The 16,628-nt window shown below is 37.0% G+C and overlaps 1 protein-coding gene across 7 annotated transcripts in view; it reads right to left on the bottom strand.

Moving 5' to 3' along the window:
- The window catches only part of LOC6539180 (transcription-associated protein 1), a 175,759-nt gene that overhangs the window by 36,495 nt on the left and 122,636 nt on the right, over positions 1 to 16,628 (bottom strand). For 5 of the 7 annotated variants that reach the window (XM_015189784.3, XM_039371061.2, XM_039371062.2 and 2 more), the window contains 4 exons: positions 12,807 to 13,102; positions 4,521 to 6,107; positions 4,185 to 4,467; positions 2,573 to 2,723 (listed from right to left, as the gene is read on the bottom strand). In XM_015189784.3, the coding sequence (XP_015045270.1) occupies positions 2,573 to 2,723; positions 4,185 to 4,467; positions 4,521 to 6,107; positions 12,807 to 13,102 (2,317 nt within the window). The remainder of the gene's footprint in view (positions 1 to 2,572; positions 2,724 to 4,184; positions 4,468 to 4,520; positions 6,108 to 12,806; positions 13,103 to 16,628) is intronic. The other 2 variants (XR_005560210.1, XR_005560209.1) reach the window with 1 other exon arrangement.

Genomic DNA, 16,628 nt, shown 5'->3' with positions numbered 1-16,628 from the left:
AAAGATCGAGCAGTCGCGCATGCTAATTATGCCGACTCTGCACTTCTGGTCTGAATAGCATTCTTGTGTGGTCAGATTGCTGAGCACTCAAGATATGCCTGGGAACTGAAAAGTCTTACATAAACATTGTTACAAAAGTGCTACAATGTGATTGTTCCCAATGTTGTAATTTGATACAGTGCTTATTCGATATGTGTGCACATTACAGTAGCACATTAACACTAATTTCTGTAGTGAAAACTTTAATAGTATCAAAAATTATTTTCGCTTTGCTCCTCTCTCCATAAGACAAAAGCTCGTTACCACTAATCTATTCACATGCATCAATCAAGAGAAAGGACACAGATGCGCCCATTTGTAATATTATAAAAAAAATTATGAAGCCATTAAGACGCTGAAAACTAATCGTGGTAAATTCATAATTTCTTCATCCCTGAATGATATTAAAACACCTCAAATCATTTGTATTATGTCACCGAAATTCGAAACTGACTAATTAGACACTTTCCAAAATGTACACTATTATGGATTCCCAGCCATGTTAATAACATATACGCCATCCACTCGTATACACAATTAACTCCGATTGCGAAGATACCATATTACGAAATATGTCTCTAAATATTTAAACTCCCTTTCTAATGACACCTTTTTTGGTATCTCCAAATTGGTACCAAAACATCAATAAAAATAAATTAAACATTTCCCATTTTCTAATAAAAACACAACGAATAGCTCAACAGGACGAAATAAAATTTGTTCTTAACAATATCGAGCCCGAAGCATTAAAGTGTCACCGTTCAAACTATAAACCAGTGTTGACATGCTGTGAACTGTCAACAGACCGACATTTCAGAGCTTAAGGAACAGGTTAAGCAGTCTATGATACAGGAGTTGGACGCGGAGCGTAAACAGATGCGTCAGGAGGCTACAAATAATAAAGAACCATTGCAGGTAGAGAACAGGCGAACTTTTAATCAGAAGAGAAAGGACGGAAAGCAGTACAAGGTCAATGATCTAGTTGCGATCTAGTTTTGGTCTTTATAAAGTAGTACACAAGCATGGCAGGAATCGAAAACAAGCGAGAAGAGCACGAGGCCGAGACGCAGAGTCGAAGTTTGGCAAAAAGTTTTTTGGCAAATCGTGAGATATTTACAAAGACTAACAAATAGTTGAAAAAATATGAAAACATTGTGGGCGTTAGAGTGGGCGTGGCAAAAAGTTTTTTGGCCAAATCGATAGAAATTTGTAAGACTGTAGAGCAGAATAAACCCTTTCTACATGTCCGTTGGAGGTCTTATGATATAGACAGTTGTCCCACATTTTGTGTTCAAAAAATGTAAAGTATTGATTATTGAAAGTTGCTATAAAGTTCCTTAAATTCGGGTTTTTAAATTGATTATTGAAAGTTGATATAAAGTTCGGGTTTTTAAATTCTGTTGGTTTGGTATAAATAAAAATACAAGTAATAGTGTATGAGTGTATGAATATTTGACTTTAAGTATAAAATATGTCGTTGTGTACATTTCCATAACACTAGGAGTGAGATATTTGTTTGGAATGAAACTGGTGCTCAACAATATTTATGAATAATTTTCGTTTAGTCGTCTGTAACCCTTATGGCAGCCTGAAACTTGACAGTGTTGGTCGGTATTGTTGTTACAGTAGGATCTGGCAAAAATGTTGCCGACGTATCGACGATTTGAAGCAAGCTTGCGCTTGTTTGTTTATTTGCGCATACTAGCTTCTATAGTCCCCGATGAACAATAATTGATTTATGTTTTAATATTTGCTAATAATTTTTCGACTATTCGAAAAATAAAACAAAAATAAAATTTGAACAGTGTAATGCCATAAAATTAAATTCAGGCACTTAAAGACATCATAAGCAGCCGGCAAACAAAGAATAACACAGAAAAGCAAACAATATTAAACAAAATTCAGTGATCAAGTAATTACAAAAGCAGACGGCGGTACAACAGTGCGGTGCTTCAGTAGAAAATACATACATTCCGAAAAACATATTTATACAATTTATTATATGTGTTTAATATTTATGTATATATGCATACATCCAACTTAATATCTCCCAGCACCCAGGACCCATAGCGCCAAGATCGGATGCTTCTCTCTTGGCTTAAGTCCTTTTCAGGCAATAAAATTTTAAAATTAGACTATTAGATTCTGCCTTTAAAATTAAAAGAAGTAATTTTAGTTTTTATTCACTCAATCTGTCAAAGAATTACTAATTGACCTTTCGTATTTAATACTCCACTTTTTTTGAAAAATATTAATACCTGCAACCTCAACACAAGGGGATCGTATTGCGCGGCACGCGACGAGTAACGGGTATCCGATAGTTGGGAATCTCGATTATAGCATTCCCTCTTTTTTTTGCGCTAGATAAAGTTTAGGCATTATTTATTATCTCTACATTACGGTACATCATCTTAAAGACTATATAAGCATTCCCGTTTCATAATAGTTGTTTATAGTTTATAGTTTTAGCATTGTCGCTGTTGGTGTCATTCCTAATATAAAAGTAAGAAATGCGTATAACATCAAAACATACCTTCGAGATAGACTTTCTCCGGGCGAAATAATTGGGGCTTGCGGATCATTAACCTGGCATGCTAAACGTATTAAGAAATTTAAAACCGTATCACAGTAGGATTTATCTATTGAGCGCAATATGTCATCCGGCTTAGTGTAAGATCCCACTCCTGTAAAAACAAAAAAGTATAAAAGAAAATTGTATTTTTTATTAGTAAAAGTTAAATTGTTTTGTTCTTTATTCTTTTTCATTTAGAGCCTTCTTATGTACATTTAATGGTCACCTCAAGCTTTTCTTAAATATATAATGAAATTAATATGTTTGGTAAAAACCCAATGTAAGATATTTTTATACCCGTTACTCGTAGAGTAAAAGGGTATACTAGATTCGTTGAAAAGTATGTAACAGGCAAAAGGAAGGCTTTCCGACCATATAAAGTATATATATTCTTGATCAGGATCAATAGCCGAGTCGATCTGGCCATGTCCGTCTGTCTGTCCGTCCGTATGAACGCTGTGATCTCAGGAACTTCAAAAGCTAGAAAGTTGAGATTAAGCATACAGACTCCAGAGACATAGACGCAGCGCAAGTTTGTCGATTCGTGTTGCCACGCCCACTCTAACGCCCACAAACCGCTCAAAACTGCCACGCCCACACTTTTGAAAAATGTTTTGATATTTTTTCATTTTTGTATTGGTCTTGTAAATTTCTATCGATTTGCCAAAAAGCTTTCTGCCACGCCCACTATAACGCCTACAAACCGCCAAAAACTGTGTTTAAGACTCTCCTTCTCCCTTCCACTAACTAAGTAACGGGTAACGGGTATCAGATAGTCGGGGAACTCGACTATAGCGTTCTCTCTTGTTGTATATGTATGTATGTAGGTAGGCAATTCTCTAGAGCAGTGGTGCCCAGACAAGTACAATAACAGTGACATATAAGGCTTGCGTAAAAAAAAAACAGTAAACTTCAATCTAAACTAAGTTATATATAGCCTTCTTGCGAAATATATTAATACTAATACAACTAGTTCATAAATATTATGTACATAAAAACAAAAAAGGCATTCCGCAGTTCCATCCATATTCAATGAATATTCATCCAATGAACAAAATGTATGCCCGCCAGTGCTAAGGATAAATTAATGAAAAGATATCTAAAACAAAAAATTGGCTTGACATGAATTTATAAAAATGGCAAAAATTTATCCAAATTTGTTGTTTAACATAATAATTAATGCTACGAAACTGCTTGCCGCCTACCATTAGTAGAATACCATTAACCATAATACCATAATGCGCCCCCAAACGAAGTTTCAATGATTTTTTATGTCACATGCAATGATGTTTCGCAACATAAGCGCTCCTTTATGCTCGAAAAAGTCGTTGCACAAAATTGCTTGGCATACGTAGCATAAATAGGCAAGACAAATCATTAAACGAAAACAATCCAAACACTTTCTTTTAAGGGAGGACATGGCAGTTCTGTGCGTTATGTAGACGTTCTCTAGAATCTGTGCATGTAGGAACTCCCCAGGAAGGCAATCAGTAGTTACATAAGGTAGTTGGGCATTAAAGGTACAATGATTGATTTTTTAGTTTAAGAATAGATTGTGATCATTTTTACTTTCCTTGGACCGCCGTTTCCCTTATAATATCTAATGACTTCTTTCGAGTTTCAACAAAATCGATCCCTGCTCGTTTTATTGAGCTTTCCTGTATTAGCTCCTCCTCGGCTCCATCTGTTTTAGTTTCACGATCATCCTTAATACGATGAAGCTCCCATTTAATAATAACTTCTGCTAAGTCCACAGCAAGTTTCTTATGTTCAATAGATGCAGTAGGAGGAAACCCTAGGCGCTGCATATAGTTAATCAGGTGTTGCACTAGTTGATGTCGAACCGGAAAATACACCTGAAATATAAATCATATTAAAAGATTGTTGTAATACAAATTGTTGTTCTTACTTTATAATGACGAATAATGAGTTGCAAAATATGGAACAACTGCTGCATAGCGTGACCTTCTTCAACTATAATTTTTTTTGTCCAGTGTGTTAGCATAGTATTTCCATCCTCCATTCGCAACGGCATAGCTGGTGTTAGAACATCTAGTGCTTGCTTAACAATAGATCTGGCCTCTAATGCATGTCCTTTCAGCAAAGAATGAAATACTTGTAGGACTATTTTCTTGTGAATTGCCAATCTTGCGATTATATGCGAAAGCAATAAATGACCGTGATATCGTGCAGTAGGATCCACTGAACTCTTACTAAGCAAACAAGGCCAAGCAAAGGTCATGAGACGTCTAAGCTTATTCCCTTGGCGCTTATTATTAGCATCTCCGTCATGTATGTGCTGAGATGCACGTTCTACTAATAAGCATGCTAGTTGTAACAGAGCAATTCGTACTGCATCATCATATTGTTTATCTGGGTCAAACACTTTATTAATAAAAACGGATACAATATTTTTTTCATCTTCTTGATATGGGGTCGGAGGAGCCCCGATTAGTTTATTTCCTTCACCTTTATCGAAACTTACAGCAAAACAAGGTATTATGACAGCTGTAATTATTTTCGCTTTTAGCTCTTCTGAAAGAAAGCTGTTATTAAAATTTTCAACAAAGTAAAAAAATGCGTTTCGTTTCCAATTAACTGTAAAACTTTGAGCTACTGTGTGTTGCAAGAAGTCTCGCAGAAAATAGACATCCGGTATAAATCGAAAGCATAAAGCCCTTAGTAATTGAAAAAGCAGTTCAATGTCATTTGTATTGTTAGAAAAATAATGCAAGAGTATTTTTCCTATCAAATGCCATAAATCACATAGAACGTCTTCAGAGCCTAATGTACTTAAATAATTTTGCCAACAATTTTTAAGGGCGTCAACAATATCTTGTCGTGTTGGTATCCATTGATCGTCTGATTCCATTAATGTATAAATTATTAAAACGGCTTGGTGCTGAATTTCGTATTTGGGCGCTTGTGGAAATTCTGTGTTAGAAGTCAAATAAAGTATTAAATTATTATACCGACTACTTTTAATAACTGCACGAAATGAAAGTCCCGATACATGTTTCAACAAGTATATAAAAAGCCGATTCCATTGCGGATCTATCATAAGAGATTCCGTTAAAAATAAATCCACTGTTTCTGTTGGAAATCGTTGAAGAAACTTAATTAGGGCTTCTCGGTATGGACTCGATGCCTCAATCATTAAGTTTTTTTCTGTTTTTAAGACAAGTAGGCATAACTTTTCAATGTATTTTACTGATGCTGAGATATAGAAAAACATTTCGATTAGTGTGACAATTTTTTGTTCATATTCTCCACCTTTTGAGGATGCAAAAAAATTAACGTTCGGACTTGTAGATTTAAATTCACCAACAAATATTTCCATAATTTTAGAGCAGTGCTGCAATATTTGCTCACTTAATTTCTCATTGAACATTTGAGGAAAGAGCTGAGTAAAGTAAGATAACCGTTTTATAGCTGGTATAGATAAATTTCTGTGGTCGCCCAATTTTAAAAGCAGTGGGCGCATTGCGGATTGTACCTATAAAAAACAGAAATTTATGTGAATAATTACATATAATGAATGGCTAGAAGCAAAAAAAATAAATGTTTTAGGGATTAGTGGTAATATTGTTTTATTTTTTGTAAGGCGTGACAATGAGCGCCATTAAGCGATCTGACGTTATGGACTTCATTTATTTACAATTTCTAAACTAGTGAAGTGAAATGATTTTGTTTAAAACTGAGGGCGTGGCAGTATTGTGCGGGTTGTGGGCGTTAGAGTGGGCGTGGCAATACGCGAGCTGTGTACCTTTGGTTAGACAAACATGTCAAATAATAATTTAAAGATTTTAGGTTGAAAACTCAGATGTACACTGCTCATAAAAGATCGTCCCAGATCGTAAAATATACACACATGTAAATCGTTTCCTTAAGAATCAATGCTAGTGCTCGTAATATGATAAAAACAAGTTGCTTGCGGGACGCAAGCCACTTAAGGGATAAATCCACTTATTTCACCTAGAGATATCTCAAGATGTAACGCTTGTGCTTACGCGGTAGAACAAGTTTTAAAATTCACACGTTAGCTAGAACTTAGAAAAATATTTAAACAATATATATTAATATCATGTAGTTTAGAATGCAAATAGGTATGGTAATTTACCAATGCGAAACACTAATTACCGGTTTTATATATTTCACGTTGAAAATTTTACAAACACCACTTGTCCAGTTCTACAATAGAATGCAAATGCAAAAGCAAAGGGGTGACAGAAAACGAAACCGTCTAACAGGCAAGCAGGGAATACTCGACCGTAATGATCCCGTGTAATTAGAATTACATAGGCAAATATGAGACAGCTTAATTTCTAACAAAATTTAAAATCCTTAAATCAACATATAAATATTAAATATACACTTAAGAAGAGAGAACGCTATAGTCGAGTTGCCCGACTATCTGATACCCGTTACTCAGCTAGTGGACGTGCGAAGGAGAGTCTTCCACACTGACAGTTTTTGGCGGTTTGTGAATGTTAGAGTGGGCGGTTTAAAAAGTTTTTTGGCAAATCGATAGAAATTTACAAGACTAATACAAAAATGAAAAAATGTCAAAACATTTTTCAAAAGTGTGGGCGCGGCAGCTTCAAGCGGTTTGTGGGCGATAGAGTGGGCGTGGCAAACTGTTTTTTGCAAATCGATAGAAATTTACAAGACCAATACAAAAATGAAAAAATATCAAATTATTTTTCAAAAGTGTGGGCGTGGCAACATGAATCGACAAACTTGCGCTGCTTCTATGTCTCTGGAGTCGTTATGCTTAATCTCAACTTTCTAGCTATTGTAGTTCCTGAGATCTCGACGTTCATACGGACGGACAGATGGACGGACAGGCGAACGGACGGACGGACAGACGGACGGACAGACAGACATGGCCAGATCGACTCGGCTTTTGATCCTGATTAAGAATATATATACTTTATATGGTCGGAAACGCTTCCTTCTGCCTGTTACATACTTTTCAACGAATCTAGTATACCCTTTTACTCTACGACTAACGGGAATAAAAATATAAAAAATATCCCAACATTAGAACGGTATTCAGAAGTCTATACATATCGTTTTTTCTCTACTCTGATTTTGTCTCATCTCATCTCTCATTCTCATTTTTGGTCACTGCTCTGAACTACTTCGAAAAAAAACAACAAATATGAGCTTCGAACATAGGCAGCAGCAGAGACACGACAAAATTCGGCTTAACTTTGGTGTTTGAAACTTTGCTAAAAAAGGCCTGTGAGATTTGTTTTTGTTTTACAAACTCTCGAGAGTAAAAATACGGCCGAGGAACTGAAGGGCATATTTTAAAATGATTATGTATTATTATGTACATAGATTGCGCTATTATTATTTCTATGTTGAATTTGAATAATTGTTATGTTAAGGCCATGAAATACTAGAGTTTTTACGAGGTAAAAGTTTATAAAAAATAATAAAGATTTGAAGTCTAACAACTTCTAAAATGAAGGGCATATTTTGTCATTTTTACAATGCATGTGCACAAGAGAGCTGCTGGCTCTAGAGCTCTTCGTTCTCTGTTATTCTAATGTCATTGGTAAAACCATGGACCTGAGCAGTGGAGTTGCTACGGATTAACGGAAATATCTCTACAACGATACGTTCAGCGCAAAGGAAGTCACCGAATTGAGACACATCTAGCTGATGTCCCAATAGGCAGAACGCGGTTAAGAAGAGACGCCTAAGACGCAAGCAATAATCGAAATCAGCACCTAGCGTTAACCTAGGGAGTCTAATAGTATTTAAGTAGGCGAACCCAGTTTCAACCGTGTGTGGGATGCTTAAGACCCGGGCGCCTGTCTGAGGGACTGCGGAGCCGCTCAACAAGCAATTTCGCAAGGACTCAAAATGGGTATGGCCACAGGGACACAATCAAGCCCAGAAACTATGAAATAGGTGCGATTCTAACAAAGGAAACTAAAGATGACATAAGGTTATCTAGTAGTAGTGAAGGATCACATAGCACTGAAGTGACTAAACAATATAAAAATCCCCTCAGGGAGAATTTCTAAATGAGCAATAGAACTGTAGTAGTACGACTTTGAGATTGCGTGCAGGAAGGGACAACTAAACGAGATGGCACTTTTGAGACACGCTGTCAAGGAAGATTCCACATAGACCAGAGATGTTGTGTCCTGGCAGCCGTGCGAACAAAACAACTAAGTGAAACCATCATGCGAAATAACCATGACATTGGCTGACCATTTGGGCAGCCAAAAAACGGTAATGCGTCCCAAAGCCCCAATAGTACAACTCCACGCCATCAGTTAAAAGTGGCAGTGGAGTAACTGGTATAGCTGACGTCACCAAGCAGAGGAGGACCACGCACCGAAAGTGAATCCGCCAACGCAAAAATTCATTTTTTTGTAAGTACTGTGCGTTAACTTTTCAGGCATATTAAATTTGTATCCAATTTCTTGACGTTTAAAGTTCATCATTAATGTTAATCATCATACAGATATTTAAATAAAACAAGAGAGAACGCTATAGTCGAGTTCCCCGACTATCTGATACCCGTTACTCAGCTAGTGGAAATGCGAAGGAGAGTCTTCAACACACAGTTTTTGGCGGTTTGTGGGCGTTAGAGTGGGCGTGGCAAAAAGTTGTTTGGCAAATCGATAGAAATTTACAAGACCAATACAAACATGAAAAAATATAAAATTATTTTTCAAAAGTGTGGGCGTGGCAGCTTTGGGAGGTTTGTGGGCGTTAGAGTGGGCGTGGCAAAAATTTTTCTTGCAAATCGATAGAAATTTACAAGACCAATACAAAAATGAAAAAATTTTAAAACATTTTTCAAAAGTGTGGGCGTGGCAGATTTTGGCGGTTTGTGGGCGATAGAGTGGGCGTGGCAAACTGTTTTTTGCAAATCGATAGAAATTTACAAGACCAATACAAAAATGAAAAAATATCAAATTATTTTTCAAAAGTGTGGGCGTGGCAACATGAATCGACAAACTTGCGCTGCTTCTATGTCTCTGGAGTCTGTATGCTTAATCGCTGCTTTTTAGCTTTTGTAGTTCCTGAGATCTCGACGTTCATACGGACAGACAGACGGACGGACAGACGGACATGATCATATCGACTCGGCTATTGGTCCTCTTCAAGAATATATGTATATACTTTATATGGTCGGAAACGCTTCCTTCTGCCTGTTACATACTCTTATACTTTACTCTACGAGTAACGAGTATAATTATAAACAAAAATTGTGTGATTCAAATTCAATTAAATGAGAAATTCCGACGTACATTTTGGTTGCCCAGAGAGTTTGTATGCTTGTCAGGGCTGTTATAAGTATATATTATTATCTACATAATCTCAATTAGTTACAAAAAAAATTCAGTTCGAGTTTGACTTGACAGTGTTTATTCTCGCGTTATCTCTAATCACAGAAAAATCACTAGAAAAAATTCTCATACAGTTACGCTAACGAACCAAGGTTTCTAATTATAAAACGTAGAGACAATCAATCTATGGCAAATGTTTCACCGTTTTTTATAAAAAAAAAAACAAATAGACTATACCTGTAATGAAAGTTATATTTTCTTAAAAAAAAACGTTGCGCAATTAGGGTCTCGGAACACTTAACGCTCAATACCACAGAAGGCGTTAAGAAGAAATCAAAAAGGAAATAAAAGCACAAAACATATGTGACGTCAAAAAAAAAAAAAAAAAGGCAGAATGAAGTTCTAGTCGATACTGTATTAGTCATTCTTACTTTGGCATCTGTCTCAACTCCGGAGAATATAAAAATCGGCTACAAATCAGTTAAGGTCCGTGCCTTCCGGTTCGAACACATCTCCAACGTATGCCCCACCATCAACTGCGAATTCCACACCAATCCAGAAAATTATTAAACTTGTTTTATGTCAATATCTGCGTTAAGTGCAAAGACGCCAAGTTACCCGACAGCATCCACTCTTCAATTTACAGAGTATGCCCGAACTTTGTTAAGCAGCTAAAAATCCAAGCCATAAAAACTCTAGAAAAAGTCGACGTTAAAAAGGCTATTTTTATCTACAGCTCCAGGCACACCCTCGACCGATCAATGTACTCCAGTGTAGTTAAGATCAACCTAACAAGTAATTATAATACAAAAAGATAATCCCACTAACCACGATATGAAGCAACAATATGATTTAAGCCTATCCACATCCAAAAATGCGACAATTATTGCTGCTCGAAAACTTATCACATATTATGATATTACACCACTAAATACCACTAGCGAAATCAAGCACTCTTCCACCTTACCCTCAACTACCCCTCTCAACTCCCCCATTAAAATATTTCCCAAAAACTTATCTTAATCGTTCGAAGACCCTACTGAACGAAAGAAAAAAAACAATTAAACACTTTAAAAAAGACTTTACCTTCTGATGCACTCACAAGCTATGACAAGACGAACGATGTCAACTTCTCGGACGGTGACATGTCACCCGACCGAGGGGGAGCGTTTCTAAGGTACAGCGGTACTCACTGTAGTTGATGTCGGACAGTATAGTCCTTCAGACATCTGTATATCATCTTAACTTCATCTCTTTTAGTATTTATATAATTCCCTACCAATCTTATGTATTTAAAAATTTTACAATGGGACGTACATGGCTACGTCAATAACTACAGTGAGCTGCAAAAATTTATAAAAGAACACCACCTACATATTTTAACTTTGCTAGACTCATCTTAGATTCAACCCAATATACCCTATCCCCACAAACTATCAGTTTCCCACTCTCAACTCATTACCTTCTTATAGCAGTGTTTGAATACTTATTCACAATACACTACAAAGAAGTTTCTCTCGCCACTGATTTCTATCAAATCTGCGGCGAGATATGCTCTCCAAAAAAAAATTAATATAATATCCTCTTATCTCCAACCAAAATCCATCTTTTATATCAAAAATTAGCAAGCAGTACTGCTCCCTGCAAACAACAAGTCAACGCTAGTTACTGAAGACTTCAACTGGTGGCATAGAAGCTGCCAACAACTAAAAAGTAGTCATCCTATAAAAAATCACCCAAAACCACTCAATGATAAATAGATAACCCAAGGGAATTCACAAACCTAACCAATACCAATAACCCATCTCAATCTTCGAGCTTTAGTAGTTCCTAAGATCTCAGCGTTCATACGGACGGACAGACAGACAGACGGACAGACGGACGGACAGACGGACATGGCCAGATCGACTCGGCTATTGATCCTGATCAAGAATATATATACTTTATATGGTCGGAAACGCTTCCCTCTGCCTGTTACATACTTTTTAACGCATCTAGTATACCCTTTTAATCTACGAGTAACGGGTATAAATATATTTGATTTATAAATATTTATTTTATAAAGGGATCTTAAAATTTTGTCATTTTGTCATTGAAAAATTGAACAAATATTCTGCCCGTGTTCCAAATACAGCTAGAGTTTAAATTTGCCGAGATTGGTCATAATAAATGTTGGAACTTATATTAAGCAACTCTGATTTTAAAACTTTTGCTTTAGTACGACTAACTAAATAAATAAATTCTTCCTATTAACGAAATATTTGTTTTTGTTCGCAGTAGCATTATCCAACCTTTTGAAAAAGGTATCTATTGGAATTACCTATTTCGTTGCTTAACATATTTACAAAAAAAAAACATGCCCGCGCGTTTCTTTCTCGAGAAAGATTAGTTTTACTTATTGGCTCCAGCTCCAGCTGCTTTGGGTACACGCGATGCCATCCGCAAGCGTACACCCTACTAGACGCAAATTTATTTTTTTCTGTGAAGACTTTTTGATCGTATTGTATCTCGATCCTAAATAACCAATATTTTACGCAATCTTTCCTGTCACTGAGATTGCGTACTCAGTATACCAAGTTAAGTGTTTTTAATTGGACTAATTTTGACAGGGCTGTATTTCGAAATCGGAAATATCTCGGACGAACCAATCTAGACTTAAGGCTCAACTTAGCAATAATTATTAGAAGCATACCATTTTTGCGTGAATATTTAATTACAATAAAACAAATGCACCTTTTAAAGAAATAACGAAACCTGCCTATTTGGTAAATACCATCCTTCGCTTTTATTTGAAATTTGATATGTAAATGTTAATGTAAACAGTTATACTGTTGATTGTGAAATTGGAAATAATTTGCGTGTCCTAGAAATCATACCTTCTCTTTTTCTAGAGTAACTCCAGTTATAAAATGCTTCATGCATAGGAACGCAGTTGTCTGAAGTTCTGATTTATCACTTTCCATTACTTTAAAAATTATATTTAATATTTTTTCCTTGTATCCGATATCACTTATATAGTGGCATGCTGCTAAAGCTCGCAACGCACTAGTCCTAAGTGGTATAAGATTCGGAACGTTTTTGTAACAATCCAACTTCGCTAATGTGGCATCTTCGGCTTCACTTAGTGTAAGTAACTCGTGAAAAAATAATTTGTGGTAGGTATTCGTCAAATCTGAAAGGTATAAAATAAAATAGGTGATTAGTCTGATTTTTAAACTTGGTCCCCGTATAATAAAAATAAAAATTGCAAATCTTAGTTCTGCAAACAAATAATAAAATATTGTCATGCATAATAAAAAGATGTTAAGTCAATACGATTTTTAATTAGATATTTAAAAAAAGACGACAATTGAAATTTAAGATTTTCGTAAGAATGTAGTTTATTTTAGTTGGTTAAAGCGATAATTGGCCTCAATGCGCATATGCATGGGTTAAGGATGGCAAATGAAAAGTTATACATCTTGGCGTAGCGAACAGCAGAACGCTAATCAAATAAGAACGTTTACTCCGCAGATGGCATGCAGAATGGAATTAAGTTCTTTATTGTTTATTGTTTTCACCTTAATCAGAAGCCTATACTTGGACTGGGACGGATGGACGTAGTAGGGGTAATGGAGCTTCTACCATTTCGATTTGTTGTGATGTGTTTTGATTTGGATTCTTGCTTAATTTTAATGTTGCATATAGCATTGGGGGCCTCGTTGTGTAGTAGATAGCGCAATTACCTGTTAAACACGAGGTCGTGGGTTTAAACCCCACCCATGACCCATGACGAGATCATGACCACACAAACTTTCCTCTCAAAAAGATACTTTTCTAGCTTTTAGAAAGTAATCTTCCATCCATAATGCCTAATCCAACAATCTTCGGCAGCTTACTCTTGCCCAACCGCCTCACCACCTCTCCACGCTATATCAGATGTTGAGCTAGACATATAAACATCATATAATGCTATGCCCTGACGGAAGACGCCAAGGATGACACCAAGGACGACTTCTACACTGCCCTCCCAGCAGCCCTCAGCAAGACGCGGCAAGGTGACATTAACATCCTCATGGCTGACTTTAATGCGAAAGTAGACCCTAACAACACGGGACTAAGATCTGTCATGGGCCAACATGGAAATGGGACTCGCTATGACAACGGAGAGAGATTAGTGGAACTCTGCCAGCTATTCCAACTGGTCATTCCCACACAAAGATGTCCACAAATACTCCTCGACATCTGCTAGTGGTAACACGCGCAACCAGATCGAACACATTTGCATTAGCAGGAAATGGAGACACTCACTACTGGACGTACGGAGCAAAAGAGGAGCATCTATAGACAGTGATCATGAGTTGGTCATTGGAGAACTTGAAATAAAGTTGAACCGCAACTACTCAAGGAACACTGATAACACGCGTTAACACTAACTGTAAATGATTAACTAGATACAACGGCGGAAAAATCATAAAAGATACAGCCAACAAACTTTTAAAGAATCGGAGGACAAAAACCATTGAAAAGTGTACACGAAAAATCATTTTCTAACTGAAAAAATGTTTTCCCTGTACGCGTGAGAATTCGAGAGAACGAAGGAAAAGAGGATCTTTTCTCGACAAAAAAAATTCCCCTTTGAAAGGAAATTCAAGTGACGGGTGCCACGACGACGCTAGAGCAACGGTGAGACGAGTAGAAAGCCTTTCACGTGAAAGTTCTTGAGCATTTTGAAGACGTGTCGAAACAAGAATTGTTTCGTGGTGAAACTCCGTATTAAAGAACGGATAAAGCTTGTAGAATATCACTGTTAGTATTATTCGGACCAGCTGATGGACATACGAGGTAATACCGCACGCGTTGCTTCCGGCCTTGCTCAGATTCGGGACGATGGGTGGGTTTTTCTAAGTGTATTACTCGCAGTGCTGGCGTCGTATGCAAAAAGAATTATTAAATTTCGCGTGCTTCGGGAATTATAGGAAAAGGGCACTCAGATCCGAAAAGAACAAAAAAACAAAAGGAAACATTGGGGCGATAGACAGAAAAGAATTTAGGAAACAAGGCGACTTGAAAAATTGTTGCTATGGCTGTTTTTATAGCAAATGGTATTAGCCCACCCAACCTTGACCATTTTATTCCGTACAAGAAAAAAATAAATAATTTCAAATGGTCCCTATTTTCAAGTTTACGTTTTAACATCCTATCCTCATTTCAGAGGAATGTCCTAGCTATGACCGCACCCGCGCAAAGTATTTGTACATTATTATGCGACTTTTTTTTTTTAAATCTGGGGACGGACCTTGATTACCTTTGCGCTTGCCTTTGCTTACAGTTGGGACATCCTCCAAAACCATTGCCTACTTTTAGGCCTACATTTATTTTCGCTCTTTGTATCTTTTTATCTTTGTGTATCTTTTCATCGACCAGCGCTTCTACAAGCTGGCGAAAGAAACGACGAATTTCAAAGCAGCGACAACTTGAGAGAAGCAATCGACGTAAAAGAAGTCGTGTCGAAAGAAGAATTTTTCGTGATGAAATTCCGTATTGAAGAGCGGGTAGAGCTGGCTAAAGAAACGACGAATTTAACAGCAACGACAACGACAAACCAAATATAGGAGGAAACAGTAAAAAAATAGAGGAGATCATACGACGCTAAAACAACAGAGGCATCGACGATGTGAGCAGGATCAAGCGTGCACTTGAGGACGACGAAATAAGTACAGCAGCAGTAACAAAAAGCAGGCAACGTTAGTACGACCGAGAGAGCACTCAACGTAACCAAAAAGAGACAAGACTTGGAGCTGGCAATATTGCAACAAATAATTTTGTACAGCGACAAGTATTTTGAACGAAGAGCAACAGCAGCGAAGGCTGTACCCGACGTAAGAGCAATCAAAGACGTGATCCGGATACGGAGCGAGGTTACGGCAAAAACGAATTTCGAAACGCAGAAGAACTTTAATACGACGACGTTGAAGAGACGAAAAGAGCGGTGGAAGAGTGTCGTAACCACTGATTGGGTGAGCGAGAGGTGGCTTTTTTAACAAATTGGTTTTTAAAAATTGTTTAACATTGTTTAATATTGTTTAGCTATTGAGCTTTTTCAATTGTTGTTGCAAATAATAAAAAGCCGAATATTTTCCGATACTGTTTATTTTGTTTAATTTACTGGCAGCTAGGGCCGACCAAGAGCTATATCGAATTCACAAGTTGAGTCTTTGCCGAAAAACGAAAAAGTGACAATTGGTGGGACAGACAGCCGAATGCTGCGCCCAAGCCTAATGTAGGTAGATAACAAAGAGAAGAAGGAATGAGCGCCGTACAGATAAATTCGTGCGAGAACAGCGGTTTGCACTATTAGCACTGACTACTTCGGCTTACAATATTAAGAGTATGAGATTAGTCTACTGCATAGTTTTGGCGGCTGCATGACCCAACAAATATTTTTGAGTTCATAGTTTAACATTAAAATATATGTTTAAACGGCTTACGCACTAACATGGATGCTAGACAAATTCTCGAATTGACCGTGCCTTTTTAAAAGCAAAACAAGAGAGAACGCTATAGTCGAGTTCCCCGAATATCTGATACCCGTTACTCAGCTAGTGAAAGGGAGAAGGAGAGTCTTAAACACAGTTTTTGGCGGTTTGTAGGCGTTATAGTGGGCGTGGCAGAACGTTTTTTTTGCAAATCGATAGAAATTTACAAGACCAATATAA

This window comes from Drosophila yakuba, chromosome 2L, assembly GCF_016746365.2.
Source record: "Drosophila yakuba strain Tai18E2 chromosome 2L, Prin_Dyak_Tai18E2_2.1, whole genome shotgun sequence".
In the NCBI taxonomy this organism is placed as follows: domain Eukaryota; kingdom Metazoa; phylum Arthropoda; class Insecta; order Diptera; family Drosophilidae; genus Drosophila; species Drosophila yakuba.
Note: the sequence above shows the minus strand (reverse complement) of the source record. Positions and strands in the feature narration are given on the sequence as shown.